Raw genomic sequence first — 20519 nt, forward strand, 5'->3', positions numbered from 1 at the left:
AAATATGATTAACCCCCTGAACCACCGATGTGCACCTCATAAAATATTAAGTTTCAATCGCAGTCTCAGTCACTTCTCAATTTCAGTTCCAGTTCTGTCACATTTAAAATTAGAGGGTTTCTTCGTGTAATGTCATGGCGAATGTAATATCCAACAACAGAATTCAACGACTGGGTCTCGTGAGCAGCAGAGCATTGGGATTCCTCACGTAGCCTGCGTGACAGCACGACAGGTCACGAGTACCACCATCGCCACACTTCAGACAAAATGTGAATCCCAACTCGGAGAACGTGGAATCACGTGTCAAGAAACAGTTCAAACCCGTTCTGCATCGTAAATGTACATAAAGTTTATTTTTGTTTCAAATTTCCATTTTGTAACATTTCTTTCAATTTAGTTGTATTCTCAATGGCAGTAAACACGAAGAATACAACTTTATCGGAAGCGAACACTTGCTTTCCTATTCTCAGACGCACCCCTACCATAGCAATGTGAAATTTCAAACGCAAGTTCAGGGTACGTAGCAGAGATGAGCAAGCACTTTTCCACCTCTTATTTTTGAACACGAGTCCACTTGCATTCAAAAGTAGGCTTTATATAAAAAAACAAAGCTTCCCTGTATAGCCTAAACAGACTGATGGAGCAAGTGCTGTTAGCGAGCACATATGAAGGACGTTACGGCACACGAGGGGGTGGGTGGCCAACACCACGCCTGGCCGCCTTTGTCTCCCTAGTGGCGATGTTTACACATTACACCAGGTACTCATTTGAGGCTGGAGTCGACCATGGGGAGGCCCGTGACGGGTTCAGACAATTATAATAAGCCGTGAGAGGGAATCCAACTCGTGTGGCCGGGTTCGTAGCGCAGCACGCTAACCGCTACACTACCGCTCCCCACAAGGATCTATATATACACACAAACACACGCATATAATTGCGAAACACAAGGGACATCGAATGCATTTGTGGCTTCATCTGGTTATATAAAGGATACGTGAATCGCGTTTGAGGTCGTTTAAATAAGGCTGGTCGGATGAAGTGATAGAAGGCGGTGGGTGGGTGATCTTTGTGTGGAACAACGCCGTCGGATATAACGACCGTCGCGCCGGATATAACGACCGTGCAAAGAGGGGGGGGGGGGGGTGCCCACCAGCTCAGGAGAAGAATGATTGCACAGACGATACGAGGGGCTTTAATTAAGGCTGCGGGGAATACATCACTTATGCCGCACGCCACACATGCTGCGTGCGTGTGAGCCGGGGTTATGGAGCCAATGTTGGTTCATTTTCGCAGAGATGGCACAACGCCTCCGGTTTGTGACTGATGAATAATGAGCCGCGGTTGAGACTTCGTTTCTATTTATTTTCGATGTGAGCTGATTTACACATCCCCCACCCCCCGGGCCATGACGACGTGTTCCCTGTACGTGTTACTTCACCAGCAGGGAGCTGGGCTGGATGCTGTCAGGTGTTAGTGGGGAGGGGTCTAGGACCGTGGCTTCTTCACGGCCGAAGACAATGGGCGATAACGCAACGGTGCAGCATGCCCTGCGTGTGCCATGCACACGAGTCGGTGTGGCAGAGACACGAACAGTAACGGTGCAGCCCTGCAATTGCTTGCTCGGCAGAATCAGAATATGAATTTATACTGAAGGAATCTGATGAGCTATAAAGCTCTTTTTCATAGATGACCAGTTGTTTAACAGATGTCCAGTTGATGTAAGGGGCCGTCCATAAATGATGTCACGCGATTTTGGACGGTTTTTGACCCCCCCCCCCCCCTTCGTCACACGACGTCACAAAAAGTCAGCCCCCCTCAAATATGACGTCACAAAGCTCTGCCCCTCCCCCCCAAAAAAAATAAAACATGCTTCAAATCGCTTTAAACTATTGTCATTGTAGTGCGTATTTAATGTGGCGCTGCACTCTGATGTTGTAGGAGAAAACATGTATTAAAAAGTATATTTAATTTAGCAGAACGTGTTGCCTATATTTATTTAAAGTTGCGCATTTTGATGTGACGTCACATTTCTCACCCCCCCCCCCCCCTCTCGTCACACATCGTCACAAATGTCTGACCCCCTTCCCTAGGTGCGTGACGTCATTTATAGACAGCCCCCAATGACACTGCTGAAAAAAAAGGCCTCCACCCAGATCATATTTTGGCCTAATCTTTAACCCTGGTCATACGTCATGGAAGAGGTGGAAGGACCCACACTTTACCCCAGTACACGTGACCTTCTGACGGACTGTGGTGGTGGGGGGATTTAAGAGACGTGCACCTCGTGTCAACTGCCGTGACGAGAGATCGAGCCGATGACTTCTGGATTACAAGCCCAGTGCGCTGACCATGAGACCAGGACAGCCACCCAACCATCACTAACCTACACACAAAAGTGGGACAGGTGCTGCTAATGATTATTACATTTACAACCTCCTCATACATATTTATTCTTCAATTACGGTTTATTTCCCAATTTGGCTTCAGTGCGGCTCAATGTTAGATATGAATCACAAGGTGCGACCTGTGATGCCGCCACCACGAAGCCGTTCAGCAGGCGCCCCATCCCCGACCTCGCCACCACCAAGCAACGGAGCCAACCCCTCGTCCCCCTCACCTCACCTCACATGAACACACCTGCACGCATTTCCCCCCCCCCCCCCCATAGAGCTGGAAGGGAAGGTCACCTGATCGACCGGTTTTTATCCGAGAAACCCTTATCGGGATTAACTCTCACGGTTTCCGGCGATCAGGGAATTGGACGGCCTCCCCCGACGCTACGTTGCACCGCGGCGCTGCGACCTGCCTTAAGATGGCATGGCCGCGGCGAGGGGCATTCGGCCACCGCGGTTGAAGCGCATCCCCCACACACACCACCCACGTGTCGACGGGGCAAGCAGGGGAGGGACGGGACAGCATGAGTAGCGGGACCGCAGGGGCTCTTGCGCATAGTCACGGATGGTTGGGATAATTACGCTTGAGCGCGCAGGCACCATTGTTAGGGAGGGAAAGGGATTAATTGGAATTTGCGCCGCGCAGGTTGAGCATTAAGTAGGATATCAAAAGCGCCCGGAACCGCCATGCGCGTGCCAGAGGGTCGCGAGCCTATTGTTCAGAGCCGCATCCCTTTGAGGTAGGGAGGATAAATAGGGAGCGCAAAGGGGAAATCGCTCTCTCACTCCAGCACCAGGCGACACCACGAGCTCCAGCCCAGCGACCCGGACGTCCGTGAGACGCACCGCGGTACGCTGCGAGGAGGAGATCAACGGACCGCCGTGAGCACCTAACAGTGAGTACGAAGGTGAATTGAAATCAAAGCCGATAAATAGAGAATAGATTCAGGGGTGGTAGAATAGGCCGGCCTCGTCGACTCATACTGATCAAACATCAATTACCAGGTAGCAGATAATAAATCATTAATAGCGAAGCGTGGCCTCGCGTGATCTTGTCGAGCAGTGTGAACGTGTGTACACAGTGGTTCTGTAGTGCTGCGGCTCGCCTCGGGGGAGCGCTGCGCAGAGCGGTGCGAGAGTGGGTGTCGCGTGTGTTCACTCCGTGTGTGATACAGGTGCGCAATCACAACGTGAGTGCTCCGTGGTGAGTGAGCGCTCGGGGAGCTGTGTGCGTGAGGGCGCGTACGTTCACTACGTGTATGATACAGGCGCGCGATCACAACGTGAGTGCTCAGTGGTGAGTGAGTAGCTCGGGGAGCTGTGTGCGCGAGTGCGCGTACGTTCGCTACGTGTATGATACAGGTGCGCGATCACAACGTGAGTGCTCCGTGGTGAGTGAGCGCTCAGGGAGCTGTGTGCGTGAGGGCGCGTACGTTCGCTACGTGTATGATACAGGTGCGCGATCACAACGTGAGTGCTCAGTTGTGAGTGAGTAGCTCGGGGAGCTGTGTGCGTGAGTGCGCGTACGTTCGCTACGTGTCGGATATGGGTGCGCATTGGTCACGCGATTATTCGACGTGGAGGCGAGAACCGCACCAGGCTATAGACGGGCACACGCTCGCAGTGTGCGAGAGCTGTACGTAGCGGTGTAAAGAGGGGGAGTGTGGCGTTTGATTGATGATGCTGTGCGCAGGTATGCTCGCAGCGTGGGAGCGCGGCGCGAGGCTGTAACAGTAGGGGCGTCGCGTTCGAATGCCGGCGAAACCGTAGCGGGTAATAGGGAGGTGCGGTAACGTAAATGGAATAGGGGATGCAGGCGGGAGGGACCCCGGGGGCCAACGGCCCCCACATAATGGTGTCAGAAACGGGACGATCCCCCGCACCCCCAAGGGAAAGAGGCCCCCCAACCCAGATTAAAATCAAATGCACATTTACGGGCAAAGGAATTCCATCATGGAAATCGTTTGCCCGCAGCATCAGGGGGGCTAAAAAAGTTAATGGGTGGTCAGATGAGGAGGCGTTGCAGCAGTTAGAGCTACATTTAGATGGGCGGGCAGCTGACTTTGTGGAAGCTTTGCCCGCAAGCGCACAAACCCAGTGGGAAAAATTAATGTGCGAACTCGAACGGCGCTTCAGCGCCTATGACGAGGAGGATGCGCAGACGGCCTTAGAGGCACGCCGCCGCCAACACGGCGAGGATCTACGAGATTACGCCGAGGATGTACGCATGTTGACCCAGCTCGCGTACCCAGAGTACGAGGTCAAAATAATTGAGGGCCTCGCTGCCGGTAAAATCCAGCGATATTTGGCACGCACCCCGTGGTGGCAGCCAAATGTCGACGGTGCACGCCTCTCCTTTAACACCCTCGTCGAGCGCGTGCGCAAATGTGAGAAACTCTCAGGTGAGCGCGCGCAGCCTCGAGGGAGGGGACGAGAGTGCGCCGTAGCGAGCCTATTCTCCGACGAGGAGGAAGAGCTCGCCATCGCAGTAAAGGGACGGGCAAGCGAGCCCCAGAGACCCAGCGAAACAACCCCGGGGTGGGTAGCTGGGTTACAGGCCGGTATGGGAGATATGATAAACCAAGTAGGTGAGAGGGTAACCCAAGTAGGTGAGAGGGTAACCCAAGTAGACGATAAAATGAGCCGAAATATGGTTAAGCTACAGTGTACCGTTGAGACTGAGATGGGGGAACTACGCTCGACAGTAGGGGGGCTGGCTGGGAGGATAGCCCAATTAGAGTCCGATATGGGACAACTGCGTACTGGGGGAGGGAGAGGGAACGCACAGGGGACCCGCTACGGAGCCGCCCCCCCTCCCCGGGCGTGTTATGTGTGCGATCAGCGAGGGCATCTCAGGAGGGACTGTCCTCAGGTCGCCCAAGCTAGACAAGAGTGAAGGTCAAACACTAAGGCCCCCCTAGAGAGGGGTGAAATCGACGTTGCCCCGACACGAACAAGCTGTGAGAATAATGGCGAGCGAGTGATCTCCACACAGGTTCCAGCAACAACGCCCACGGAAATGGTGACTCCTGGCGACTGGCTACGGGAGCTGGTGGCGGGGATCACGGGGGCCACGTCGCTGGTGGAAGGGGAGGTAAACGTTGTGCGTACCCGAATCCTGCTGGACACGGGGGCGGTGGCCTCGCTCGTGAGCGCAGCGCACTGCAGCGCGATCAGGGTCGACGTGCGTCACCTGCAGGCCCCGGACCGCGCGCTGCACACGGCGAGCGGAGCCGGAATGGGGCTGCTGGGGAGAGCCACCCTAGAGGTCCGCATAGGCAGCCAGGTGTGCACCCAGGAGTTCTACGTGTCGAGTGCGTTGTGTCACGAGTGTATTGCAGGTACCGACCTCTTAGAACAGCTGGGACTCAACGTGCAACCCCGCCAGCGATGCGCCACCATGGAGAGCAACGGCGAGCGGATACCGTTCCTGGGACGAGAACCAACGCGCCCCCGCTTCGCACCTGTGGCCGCTATCCTGGCGACGGCAGTCACCATCGGACCACTCACCAAGATGCTGGTGCCGGTGGCAACATCCCCCACCGACCCCGCGCTCCGACCATCAGGGGAGGTAATGCTGACTCCTCACCCGGAGTTGGCAAAACGGTATGGGGTCGTGGGATCCGCCACGTTGGTAAACGCAGATGGGGACCGATTGTTTATGCGGATGTTTAACCCCCACAGTACCCCAGCGATACTGTGATGGCGCACCCCGATCGCCACCGTACACCCCCTGCACGCACGCCACTCTAACGACTCGGTGTTCGCACTCTGGGCTGAGGACCCCGGTCGTCCTGAGGGTGACCAGGACCTGGCCTGGCGAGTCGGCCCGACTCCCCGAGCCGAGGTCGTTCCCCTGCTCGACGCGTTACATGTACCATGGGCGGATTTACCTAAGGGAGAGGCCGATCGGCTGCGCGAGTTACTGCGGGAGTATGCCGACGTATTCAGTGAACACGACTCGGACGTGGGTCGGACCGACCTTGTTAAGCACCAAATTGACACCGGTGCAGCTCGACCCATTAAACTTCCTGCGTACCGAGTGGGCGCACCCGAACGCGCCCAAATCAAAGAGGCAGTTGGGGACATGCTTCGCGATAACATAATTCAGCCCTCGGCGAGTCCCTGGTCAGCCCCGGTGGTACTAGTAACGAAAAAGGATGGGTCAACCCGGTTCTGCGTCGATTACCGTAAACTGAACGCAGTCACCCTCGGCGACGCCTTCCCCATACCCCGCATCGACGACACTTTTGACAGCCTCGCAGGAGCGCGATATTTTTCCACCCTCGATCTCGCGTCCGGGTACTGGCAGGTGGAGATGGCGGAGGAGGATCGGCCGAAAACCGCCTTCACCACCCCGATGGGACTATTCGAGTTTCGAGTACTCCCGTTCGGACTCACCAATGCGCCCGCGACGTTCCAGCGGCTGATGGAGTTGGTGATGCGGGGCTTGCAATGGGAACAGTGCCTGATATTCCTGGATGACGTGATAGTGTTCAGTAGATCTTTGTCTGAGCATTGGTCCAGGTTACGAGAGGTGTTCCAGCGACTGCGAGCAGCTCATCTCAAGCTCAAGCCACGTAAGTGTCACATCGCACAACGCGAGGTGGGGTACCTCGGGCACCACGTCAACGAGGCAGGCGTGCACACCGATCCGGAGAAGGTACGCGCCGTAGTGGAATGGCCACGGCCAAGGAATCTGACGGAGATCAGATCATTTTTGGGGCTCGCCACCTATTATCATCGATTTGTAAAGGGATTCAGCGAGATTGCACGCCCCCTCACCCAACTCACCTCCCCTAAGCACCCCTATCAGTGGACGGGGGCCTGCCAGACGGCCTTCACCACTCTCAAAGACCACCTCACCCACGCCCCCACCCTCGCTTTCCCCGATTTTACCACCGATTTTATTTTGGACACCGACGCCTGCAGCAGCGGGCTGGGCGCGGTGTTGTCACAGGTACAGGATGGGACGGAACGAGTCATCGCGTACGCCAGCAGGACCTTGAGTGGGGCCGAGCTTAACTATTGCGTGACCCGCCAAGAGTTGTACGCCGTGATTTTCGCATGTAAGCTGTTCCGGCCGTATTTGTACGGCAGGAAATGTCGCGTACGCACTGACCATTATGCTCTGCAGTTTCTTCTTACATTCAAGGAGCCGCGGGGGCAGATGGCCCGGTGGTTGGCGCAGTTGCAGGAGTACAACCTGCAAATCGAGTATCGTGCTGGCCGGACGCATGCAAACGCGGACGCCTTGTCGAGGCGGCCCACGGTGTACGCCGAGACAAGGGCGGAGGAGGCCTGCCCGTGTTTCACGGGGGGACGCTGCCGGCAGGCAACGGACCCCCGAGGGGCCGCGGCCACTGACCCCCCCCCAGCGAGAGAGAGTGCAGTGTGCGCCACAGAGACCCTCACAGGTGGCACCGAGGATCCCGTCGACCGCCCGGCAAGCATGGGACCCACGGCTCGGGACCCGGCGGATCACCCCGCCCCGATCGGACGAATCCAGGAGGACGTCGGCTGCGCCTTCCCGGGCCTGAACGACGAGCAGCTGAGACAGACCCAGCAGCGAGATCCGGATCTGGCGGCAGTGGAGGCGGCACTGCGGGAGGAAAAGAGCGCCCTACCAGGACCCTGGAGCGGTTTGTATGCCCGGTTGTGTGTGCAGAACGGAGTGGTACGGGAGTTAACCGAGGCCGGCCAGCCGGGGTGCATCTGTGTTCCTGCCCAGGTGCGACCCCAGCTGCTACGGCTGGTGCATGACCACCCACTCGGGGGCCACGATGGGGAACGACGCACTCGAGAGACCCTGCGTCGCCAGTATCTCTGGCCCAAATTGGCACAAGACGTGGCGGCCTGGGTACAGGGCTGCCGTGCCTGTCAGCAGTGCGGGCCGAAATCGGCACGATACCAGGTACCCCTAAGGCCGTTCCGCGTCAGCCGCACGAATCAGCTGGTCGGGATCGACCTACAGGGGCCATTCCCGCGATCCCATCGAGGCAACCAGTATATCCTGGTCGCAGTAGAGTATTTCACCCGCTACCCCGTGGCAGTGGCTATCCCTGATAAAACGGCCTTGGTGGTGGCCCGGACATTTGTGGAACATTACGTACTGAAGCACGGGATCCCAGAACGAGTCCTCACCGACCAGGGTAGCGAGTTCGAGGCCGAGCTGTTCCAGGCACTGTGCCGAAAATTCGGAATCCAGAAGGACCGAACCACAGCGTACCACCCCCAAGCGAACGGTATGGTAGAGCGCATGAATCAGACCCTAGCGGGGAAACTCAAACGTATGGCGGCCGCAAATCAACGGGATTGGGACGAACACCTCCCCTACGCCCTTTTCGCTTACGCCACCACCGTACACACGTCGACGGGACAAACCCCGTTCTTAATGATGTTCGGCCGCGAGTCTCGTTTACCCGCAGATCTGCTATTCGGCGTCCCTTCCCCCCAGCCGGAGGAGGGAAGCCGCCCCGTGGAACACCTGTTGGAGACCCTGCGAGAAGCCCGAGGCCGAGCATACCCACAAGGGGAAGCCGCGCATCGGCGGCAGGAACAGGGCACCCGACCCCGCATGGAACCCCCCTTATTCCTGACAGGCGCTAAGGTGTGGCTACACACCCCTCGCGTCGTGGCCGGGCAGGTGGGGAAACTGACGACCTACTGGCGGGGACCCTGGACCGTGGTGCGGCAGATCTCCCCCTGGACGGTACTAATTTATGGCGGGGAGAGGGGTCGAGAGACGGTGGTCAACGTCCGCCGCTTAAAACCGTGGAAAGCGGCCCCGGCGAGAGAGAACCCCGTCACCCGAAGGCCCCGAAATCCCGGAGTACCCGCACCCCTCGTGTTGGGGGGCCTCGCACACTACATGGGCCCCGCCGGGCCCCCGAGACGCCCCGATCCAGTCCGGAGACGGCGCGGACGACGGCCCCTAAACCCTTCCGCTGCTGAGTTTGTGCCCCAGCCCACAGGTGCCGGAGGACGGGGAGAGCCGCTGGAGTGGAGGAGGAGGCCGCCGCAGGAGCCACAGAGGATGGAACCACCCACCCCGAGACCAGCCACCAGGTCCGGACGGATCCCCCGGACCCCACAACGTTTCCTCGTGGGCGCGGCCCAAGCAAGGTGCTCCAGTCAACCCGGGACGGGGACTGGCACTTCGGGGGGCTATGTGATGCCGCCACCACGAAGCCGTTCAGCAGGCGCCCCATCCCCGACCTCGCCACCACCAAGCAACGGAGCCAACCCCTCGTCCCCCTCACCTCACCTCACATGAACACACCTGCACGCATTTCCGCCCCCCCCCATAGAGCTGGAAGGGAAGGTCACCTGATCGACCGGTTTTTATCCGAGAAACCCTTATCGGGATTAACTCTCACGGTTTCCGGCGATCAGGGAATTGGACGGCCTCCCCCGACGCTACGTTGCACCGCGGCGCTGCGACCTGCCTTAAGATGGTATGGCCGCGGCGAGGGGCATTCGGCCACCGCGGTTGAAGCGCATCCCCCACACACACCACCCACGTGTCGACGGGGCAAGCAGGGGAGGGACGGGACAGCATGAGTAGCGGGACCGCAGGGGCTCTTGCGCATAGTCACGGATGGTTGGGATAATTACGCTTGAGCGCGCAGGCACCATTGTTAGGGAGGGAAAGGGATTAATTGGAATTTGCGCCGCGCAGGTTGAGCATTCATTAGCATATCAAAAGCGCCCGGAACCGCCGTGCGCGTGCCAGAGGGTCGCGAGCCTATTGTTCAGAGCCGCATCCCTTTGAGGTAGGGAGGATAAATAGGGAGCGCAAAGGGGAAATCGCTCTCTCACTCCAGCACCAGGCGACACCACGATCTCCAGCCCAGCGACCCGGACGTCCGTGAGACGCACCGCGGTACGCTGCGAGGAGGAGATCAACGGACCGCCGTGTGCACCTAACAGTGAGTACGAAGGTGAATTGAAATCAAAGCCGATAAATAGAGAATAGATTCAGGGGTGGTAGAATAGGCCGGCCTCGTCGACTCATACTGATCAAACATCAATTACCAGGTAGCAGATAATAAATCATTAATAGCGAAGCGTGGCCTCGCGTGATCTTGTCGAGCAGTGTGAACGTGTGTACACAGTGGTTCTGTAGTGCTGCGGCTCGCCTCGGGGGAGCGCTGCGCAGAGCGGTGCGAGAGTGGGTGTCGCGTGTGTTCACTCCGTGTGTGATACAGGTGCGCAATCACAACGTGAGTGCTCCGTGGTGAGTGAGCGCTCGGGGAGCTGTGTGCGTGAGGGCGCGTACGTTCACTACGTGTATGATACAGGCGCGCGATCACAACGTGAGTGCTCAGTGGTGAGTGAGTAGCTCGGGGAGCTGTGTGCGCGAGTGCGCGTACGTTCGCTACGTGTCGGATACGGGTGCGCATCGGTCACGCGATTATTCGACGTGGAGGCGAGTGCCGCACCGGGCTATAGACGGGCACACGCTCGAAGTGTGCGAGAGCTGTACGTAGCGGTGTAAAGAGGGGGAGTGTGGCGGTTGATTGATGATGCTGCGCGCACGTATGCTCGCAGCGTGGGAGCGCGGCGCGAGGCTGTAACAGTAGGGGCGTCGCGTTCGAATGCCGGCGAAACCGTAGCGGGTAATAGGGAGGTGCGGTAACGTAAACGGAATAGGGGATGCAGGCGGGAGGGACCCCGGGGGCCAACGGCCCCCACAGACCTTCTGAATTTGATTCGCAACGTACAATGCGGATTGACGTACATAACATTGTTGCACTACCCTCATTAGACCCCGAGCAGCTTGAGTTTCTTATGTAATGGTTACCATTGTGGTGATATTGACACGGAGAGACACCATGATAAAGACTGTACCGGGGGATTTGAACCTAATGATGTTTACTTCTTGCTGTCGTTTAAAAATAATCTACTTAAAGTTTTACATTTCAACTTAACTTGGCAACGTGTTAGTGATGTTTACTTCTTGCTGTTGTTTAAAAAAGAATATACTTTAAGTTTTACACTTGGAAGATATTTCAACTGAACTCGGGAACATATTGCGATAAGTTCAGTATGATTGACAATGGCTATTTGAAACCATCCAGAGTTGTACATAAACATTGTACGAGCTGTATGTCGATGATGATGGCATAGAGAAAGACAGCAAGCAGGCTGGAGGGGTACTCTTAGGTCTTTTCGGTAAAGTCACGTAGGTAAAAAATAAAAAAATAATAATAATAAAAGAAATTATAGAAATTAAATAATACATCACGACGTTTCGGAGGCAACACAAGCTTCCATTTTCAGGTGTAAGTACTTGATACAGCAATTGTGCTGTGACTGTTCCACCTGAAGACGGAAGCTTGTGTTGCCTCCGAAACGTCGTGATTTATTATTTAATTTCTATTATTTCTTATATTATTATTTATTATTTATTTTTTACCTACGTGACTTTACCGAAAAGACCTAAGAGTATGACACCGAAAAGACCTAAGAGTATGACAAGAAATAATAGAAATAAAATAATAAATCACGACGTTTCAGAGGCAACACAAGCTTCCATCTTCAGGTGGAAGTACTTGATACAGCAATTGTGCTGTGACTGTTCCACCTGAAGACGGAAGCCTGTGTTGCCTCTGAAACGTCGTGATTTATTATTTAATTTCTATTATTTCTTATATTATTTAGTATTATTTATTTGTATTATTTATTTTTTACCTACATGACTTTACCGAAAGATCTAAGAGTATGAATCCTTGCAGTTACGAAAGCTTCAAATCTAGACTGGAGGGGCATTTAGAAAGATGAACTTGATCAAGGAAGGCAACATAGGAATGTACCAAAAGAAAATGGCGCTTGTTTAACACGGAGTAGTAAGATTTCGCGACCAATATCATCCATAAAAGGTTTTTTGGCTTAGATCGTGTAAATATAAATGTATCGCTATACCCGCCACCACCCGACACAGATAATTAGTAAGGTTTGTCACGTAAACAGAACATGCCAATTCGTTAGTAGTACAGCACATTTATATTTACGCGATCTAACCCAAAAAAAGCCTAAATTATGGAAAGAGGTGTTTAAATCATGCCTATTACCTGCAAAGACAACATGGATCACAAACATGCTCATTCACAATAAAAACGGAACACGTTGAAAAGTCCTCAAAGAAGGCTTGGAGAGAAAGAAAGAGGAACACTCGGATTCGACAACATCCGCACCTCCCGATTATCACGGTTGGCTACGGACGGTGCGAAATAAGTTCAACAGACATAGATTAAAGACACCTCTCCGTTAGGAAAAGCAAGTGAGACTTGGGCAGGACACGTCACTCGAGCGAATGAATGGCTGAAGATCGAGACTAGTGTGGAGTGGCAGCCAATGGGACGCGTCCAAGACGACGTCCGCCTCGGAGATGGGTCGGTGAGATCAGCGCTTGTGCAGACGCGAAATTCATTCTTGCATCGCAGGATCAAGAGATGGCTCAGGGAGGAGGCCTTCATCCAGAAGTGGACTGAACATAACCAATGATGATGATGATGGAGATTAATGTCGTTGCTTCTCTGTGGGGTGCACATCGTAAAGCAAACTGAAAGATGGTTGTGCAGTTTACTTGAAAGCATCACCCCCCGAGTGATGCGCCACACAAATTAAACTATTTTTTATTTTACCAGGTAAGGCACACTGAGCTACAGATCTGTTTTTCAGATGCGACCTGGCCACAAATGATAGCCCAATGAGGTGGCTTATCACGTGGAAATTTAGGAGCCAAATACTCTAAACGCATGTTTCTAAATGTGAAGGAGAAACCAGAGGACGCGGAGAAAATTCCAAACGACCACGGGGAGAGAGACACATGCAAACTCCAATGATACAGACGTCAGGGTGCGGATCGAACCCACGACCTCCTGCATACCAGCCCAAGTCAATAAGTGCCACAACGACAAAGTGAACCACTCTCCTGCGCCAGGTGCCGAACTCTGCCTGTGACACAGAGCGAGGAGCACAGGGAGGCGTCTCCTCTCGGACCTCACGAACGACTCGGGCCCCGACCCAGAGGCGAAACTTGGCGTGGGGCAGGCAGGGGGTGCCAGGCCGCCCCCTGGTGGACTCAGCTCCGATTTGGGTCCCCCTTCACAACCTCCATGATATGTTTTCAACAAGTGGAAAAGAACAAAACACATTTAAAACGTAGTTTAAATAATTAATGCAAAATGCTTTAATCTCCGTTCCACGTTTTTTTTTCATTTAATTAAAGCAACGAACGGGGTTGGCTTCCACAAATTGCGCCTTTCGTGTTTGTTTTCTTTGTTGTTGTTGTCATCATCATCAGTGTCACTGCGTAGACAATCAGAAACCTTTATTGCGAGTTGAGACGAATAGTGGCAAGGTATAAATAAATAAATAAGGTGGCACCACTTCGTCCAAACAGGGCACGCGCTCGCTCGCCGAAAGCCACAGCAGTGCTGCCTTGTGAACCCAAAGAATTCACGTGTGAAATTTAAGAATAAGTTTGACCCTTTCTGGAAATAAAACGGGTATTAAGATGTTCAAAACACCAAATAGAAACCTTTTGCAAGGAATCGGTGAGAGAAAATGGAAAGGCGATTGGCTGGTGGGTCAATGAACCTTCGAGAAAGGGGCTTGAGGGATATGTAAGGGGGGGGTGGCGTGTCTCGTGTCTGAACAAATAAAGACTCCTACCGTCGAAGACCGCAATGTCGGTGTCACTACATTTGTAATAACAGCAGTAGTGAGAATAGTTGAGATGATTACGATACGATCGTGAGGACTAAATGATTTAGTGCACAATACTGATGAACCGTAGGTACACGAGTGTATGACTGCGATTCAGTCATTGTCCACGCCTGCTGTTCACACTGCCCAACCATAAATGACCTACCAGCCGTCACCAGTACTAAAGTTCTGCCGATATCAAAGCAACAGAGCCGGCACTGCTGAGACTGCGGGTTTGGCTGTGACCCCATCACTCTCCATCGCTGAGCCTGTTTGCAAAGTAAAATTGTTCACTTTCAATCACCTAGTCTTTGCAAAAAAATACTTTAAATGTACCGTGGGCATTTTGAGAGGCGACACTTTAACTGTCCATTGCATGGGAATGCCATCGTCCAAATCCTACATTAAAATTATCCAGAACGGTGAAAGATAAAATAACATTATTTTAGAGGCCTCCTTTGCAAAAAAAAAAACATGCTGGGAGAAGCCGCATATCGTTAAGACAATATTGGAAGAGTCGTGAGTAGCGGTGGGATAGCTGCCAACGACTGGTCAAAAAGAAACTCCAATCATGTGCAGTAATGTTCGTCTTCACTTTATTAAATCTCCGCGCACCTAATCGGGCTCATTGTATATACAATGTGTGTAAGCACGCGTTACAGAGTACAACAAAATAACGACTCGACATTAAAGCACACGACGAGCAATAAGCGCTGTCCCTGTGGCTTCTGGCAAAGGAAGCCTCCTGCAAGAGACACACCAGCAGTGGCATTTCTATTTCATGCCACAATCATGCCCGTGATGTTGAGCGTCCGTTGTCTGCAGAGGGTTCTCGGTATTTCTTTCCTTTGTGCCCCGCCGATTCCAGCTGAGAATTAGTGATACGTACGATAGGTGTCGTCAACGGAGGACTAGAGTTCTATCCGACGATCTAAAATTGTTTATTTGAAAACAATTAAAATGTCACGTAACAAGTGAACGCCAAAGATTTACAAATGCATGACTCAAGAGCGGTATTCCACATTTCAATTGCATTATCTTCTGGCATGAGCTCGCAAATGAATCACACCATTCAGAGCAAATTGTTAAAAAACCGGGACGATAACTATGCTCTCTGACATGTATCGTATATATTTGAGAGTGTTATATTATGAGTTACATGAGTGTGTTATGGAGTTACATGTATGTAAATACCTTAAGGAGTCGTGTGAGGATTGTAGTTTAGACACTACACTTAACCCAATGCATTTCATCTTCTTAAATCCACATTTTAATATATTAACATACAATAGCGAGCGTCGGAAAGCCCCATGCAATGCAATCAATGACGTCTATAAGAACGGGTATTTAAATTTACAGAAATAACACGAACGGCAACATAAAACAAAAACCGTGTCGGAGGAACTTGTGCACCTAACGCATCACAGAGTTCGATAATACGGTGGAGGTTTATACACATATTGCAGCACTGTCAAAATGTTCCTGTACAAAGATAACTCTACTGATAACCACCACCAACAACCAGGTCACGTCTCCAACCCTTTAAACTTGCCTTACGTATCGGATCATAGCGGCATTTCATTAAATATCCTGAACACGGCACACTTTGATGTTCTAGGTACATTTCATTCAGGCACAATTCTCCACCTCAACAGTTCCCACAATGAAGATTAATCGCAAAGCCAGTCCACCTACCTCTCAAACTGTTGGAAACAACAGGAATAAAATGTCTTTATTTATTACAGAACATATCAGTGAGCCTCCAGGCTTTTGGGGGGGGGGGAGGTTGGTCCTGCATTGGGGTTGTTGTGGCCAGTCACTGGGAGGACAAAAAACACACAAAACTTTTAAAACCCTGCACAGATGGGTCCCAGACCCACGTTGTCCTTCTGCCACCTCCTGTGCAACGTGTAGCTCCTGCAGCCACAGGAGAGGCTTCAAGCGCGTGATAAAACCTGTGTGGCTACACCACCAACCTCAACTCCGAAGCAAAGGTCGAAGGCCATAAGCTTGCGTGCGCTGCCAAAACCTAAAACCAGCCTACAAGGCACCATTTATCAAAACCTACAACTCAAACATTGAGCTCGGTTCTCCCAACTCTTAAATGTGACGTTTTCAACCTGGCTAGAAAGACGCATGTTTCAATGCCATCCCTGACGTATAAACCCCTCAAATTGCAACACCGGAATGGCAGACCATCGACATATTTGAACCAATAATACACAATCAAATTACATTGTAAAACGGTCCAGTAATCCTCGACACTGTCATAATAAACCTAAACCTCTGTATCAAATTCGAGCCAATGGGAATTTTACCGATAGAGCCTTATTGGCAATTAAATCAACGACGATTTGAGCTACGAACCAGTCGAGCGAACGTTATCTAGCGTGTCACCATCAATACTGGCAGTACGTACTGTGGAACAGAAGATTCTATTTAGATTTGTTTTATTAATTCTAAGACATTGCTACACCATGAACCAGCTGAGTTGCAGCCACCTCATTTCTACGTATTCTTGTGAAAAAAATATAAAAAGAGGTTAAGAGAGAAAGTCCAAAAATGTAATATACAGCAGTTAAAAAATAGTGTTTTTTCATTTGTTGCATTTGAAAGGGTTCACGCAAGTCCTCACATGCAGATAACGCGAGGCGATAAAGCTACAGAGCGCCCAAGTCCAACACCAAACTGCTGGTGGTGCGCGTGTCCTGCCCAAGCCATAGCAAAACCCATCCGCCGATTCTGCTCGTCTTCTCCTGCTCCATGTGACACGTGTGTGTGTGTGTGGTGACTCCAGTCGCTAGCTTGAGAGCCAGCTCCAGTCCAAGGTCTACACAAGGTGGACAGGGGAGGCACCATTCACAATCACAGCTATGCCGGCGTGGCACTCAGACCGGGGTGGCACGCAGGCCAACGTGGTGTCAAGTCAACATGGTAGCGCTGACGTGGAAACGCGAGCCAATCCATCAAGCCTGGTTCACACACCCAAGCCAGCACGTTTCCCAGTGTTCATGAAAAACAAAATAGCGCAAGAGCCCCAGGGGGACAACAACAGTGAGTGGGACACTCACAGAGAGAGGGCAAGCAGACTTCACGAATCATATTTACAATTGGTGCTCATTTATAACTCTGCCCGGGGAATTCTCCACTGACCAGGTTTTTGCGGCTTGCATTGTATTCATGCCGAGACGAAAATCGGTACCAAAAGGATTAACTCTTACCTCTCACGTTGCAACGGTTTTCCTCTAAAGAATGTGACGTTGCCTTTTACGTTAAGTGAGAGTTGGAGTGAAACAAGTTTCTTCGGCACATCCCTTCTTTTTTTAGTTAATTTAACGGAAGTTTTGCACGTGTATGATTCCACGAAGGCCCTTGCGAGTGCCATCCCACAATCACAGCAATGGTTGCATCATGTGGCTAACATGGTCAGGCCAGCTCCCACATGCCCAAGTAAACTGCTATAAAACCTTATTTGGAGTTCATGGGTATTATGATCAGCTGGAAAGAAAGACTGCGGGCTACACAAATATATGAAACAATACCCTCTAAGTCTGCTTCTCAAAGTGTTGAAAGCATCAACGAATCACAATAACTGTGAACACACCACAAAGAAATCATCGACCAGCAAATCTTTCTCCACGTTTCTTGGTCTTCACACCGCCTTCAGAATCGCGACATGCCACTTATCACCCAGTCGGCCACATCATCAAACCACTCGCAGTTACTCACCACTCAGTTACAAACCGCTCGCAGTTACATACCGGCCAAAGGCCCCCACTGCCCTAGCAACACCTAGCGGCAGTCCCAGCAGAACCTGCCTGAGCAAAGCTTCATCGCTCACCCAGCATGCCCCACAAACTCAAGTTTCCTCCGTCCAATCGTCGTACCGATATCAGGCGTCACATTCTGGTCACGCTGTAAATTCTGCCGATGGCCTCGTTAGTCACGTACGAGGTAAAGCTAACGCGGAGCAAGCACCTGCGGCTTCAATGTCCAATTTCCTCATCGTTCGTATCTTGCATGCATAGAGCAAGATGCTGAAGGCGAGAGACTGCGGCGGTTTAACTTTACACTCCACGGTACCTTCGTTTCTTAAAATAACCACGGTCGCAAGTCCAGTTCAGTGTCAGATCTCTATGCGGGGTTTAGCATCCCTCATAGTCGCAGGCATCTGAGGGACTCAACGCACCCCCCCAATGCCTCCTCAGATTTGGACTTCATGAAAGCCGATTTCCAAATTGACACAAGACAAGTATAGAGCTGTTTATTTAACATGCTGCCACACAATGTCTGTTGTCGCCACAATGTCATCGTGCCCCCATGTGGGGTCTGATGGAATTAGACATTAGATTATTTCTCTAGCAGACTTTGTTTCATCTGCCCGACAACAATTGCTTCAATATCTAACAATGCACATTATATGTATATACATGATATCAAATAAACTCCTAAAAAAAATCCAAGTTCCTCCCTGGTCATGGGACATTGTTCAGTTGTGTGGCTAAAATTCCAACATTTGTATGGTGAGGGCCAATGTCTCCATAGACTGTTACTGGGACTTGCCACATTCTCTAAGCGATTCTTATGCGTAGATGATCTCAGTGGTACTGGGTCACTGCTAATTAAACATTAGCCCTACGAGCCACCCAACTGCATAAATCAAATATTAAGAACTAGGTTGTACTAGATTGACTGTTTTGTCTCATCCATACTGTACTCAACCACCACACTGCAGGCGATAACACTTATTCATACCTGTCAGCCTATACGGGTTACCCGTATTATTGTACAGGGAAATTGAGTTTTCAGGTCCATATGGCGTACAGCCGTTTCAATACGGGCAAAAAATGTGTATATTTGTTTGTGTTTCTCCCTCGTGATGGGACTTCGTAGGATGAACGTTGAGATTTATTAAGGACACGAGGTGACCAATACGGTCTGAATTGGTCCGTAATAAGGTAGGCACTGATAAGGGGTTGACAGGTATGCTTATTCATACTGTGCTAAACCACCACACTGCAGGTTATAACATTTCTCTTTCTGATTCTTTCCTAGCACTGCTGCTCCCCTTTGGAATTCCCTCCAATCGCCTCGTTCCCAAATGTTTACAACCTTGCTCACGAAAGAAACGCATTAACTCCCATCTATTAAACCTTCAACAGCGCCATTTGTTGCTGGCCCTTTTGCATGTTTGGGCATTTGCGCCCATGCTCAGCAAATGTTATGAAAGTCGGCCTCTGTGCAGCACAAGTCCCTTGGCCGTGAACGGGCACTTCTCCTCACCTTGAGGTCCAGCTTCTGCTCACGCAGAGTCTCCTGGATGACATCGACGCAGCGGCTCATCTGGCTGTGGCCCTCAGCGATCAACATCAGAGACGCCTCACTGTTGGGACGTACACACGAGCACACATGCACTGCTCAGGAGATGATCACAACACGTGTCGAGAAATGCACAAAAAATGCACAGGGCTGTCATTGTTTTTTCTCACGTTGGACGACTCTACTGTTAAGTCAATTCGTCCCTAACGTTGCTTCACGTATTTTTTATTTTGTAGTGGTAGTGCGTTGTTTATTTACAATATTGGCGAAGCGTTTTTGGCCTCTGCTTCTCGAACGTGGAACCAGTGAGCTTGCTGGGAAGGAACAGAGGTCTAATTATTGCTTCATGAAGCAAATTGGGCACCACTGAGATCAGGTCCCTAAGGGCTGTACAACTACACCGCCATGAACGTATGGTTCATTTGAAAGGTTCTTCGATGCACTTTTGGGTTGCACCGCGTGTTGTTCTGCAAGATGTCTGACGTTTCACTCCACGTGCTGGGACCGTCTTCAGTTCCTCAAGAAGCTTCCAGCAAATTGGGAGTGAAATGTTGGACATCAGGACACGAGGAACACACAAGGAGGTCGGAATGAACATGCGGTGCAGCCCGAAAACAAATCTAGAGACCTACAAATCACAACCGCGACAACCCGTGTAAGTAGCACATCAAAGGAGGTAATGTGAGTATTATGGATAATATTGGTCGCGAAAGCCTACGTGTTCAACTGAGGTAATGTGACTTTGCTGATTGCCAGGCATTAAAATGAGCTGATGGTCAGACAAGGCGAAACCACACTTGAAGTTAAAAGCAGGGGATTGCGTGGTGAAAGACAGCCATCGGCGTGCACCACAGGTAAGCTCTGTGCCATCCCACATCCTCTGGGGATTGTTCCGGGTCAAGATTGTCGCTCTGCTCCCTGTTGCGTAAATGATGCCACTGGCGTGACACCACATCACCTGATAATAGCACAACTGGGATGTGAAAGTGGCTCGATCACAAAAAAGTTGCACCCTGGCACGTTGTCACGTGGCTCTCTCACAATACCGTTCTGATTGCACCATTCGTTGAAAAGTTGACCGTCTCTCCATCT

At 51.7% G+C, this 20519-nt stretch overlaps 1 protein-coding gene across 3 annotated transcripts in view; it reads right to left on the bottom strand.

Moving 5' to 3' along the window:
- Positions 1–14687: 14687 nt before the first annotated feature.
- Positions 14688–20519, bottom strand: part of IKBKB (inhibitor of nuclear factor kappa B kinase subunit beta) — a 92645-nt gene continuing 86813 nt past the window's right edge. For all 3 annotated transcript variants that reach the window (XM_078603560.1, XM_078603562.1, XM_078603559.1), the window contains exons 21-22: positions 19392–19491; positions 14688–16938 (exon numbers count right to left, since the gene is read on the bottom strand). In XM_078603560.1, the coding sequence (XP_078459686.1) occupies positions 16909–16938; positions 19392–19491 (130 nt within the window). In that variant the 3' untranslated portion in view covers positions 14688–16908. The remainder of the gene's footprint in view (positions 16939–19391; positions 19492–20519) is intronic.

The sequence above is a fragment of the Lampetra planeri genome, chromosome 20, assembly GCF_965212315.1.
Source record: "Lampetra planeri chromosome 20, kcLamPlan1.2.h2, whole genome shotgun sequence".
Lineage (NCBI taxonomy): Eukaryota > Metazoa > Chordata > Hyperoartia > Petromyzontiformes > Petromyzontidae > Lampetra > Lampetra planeri.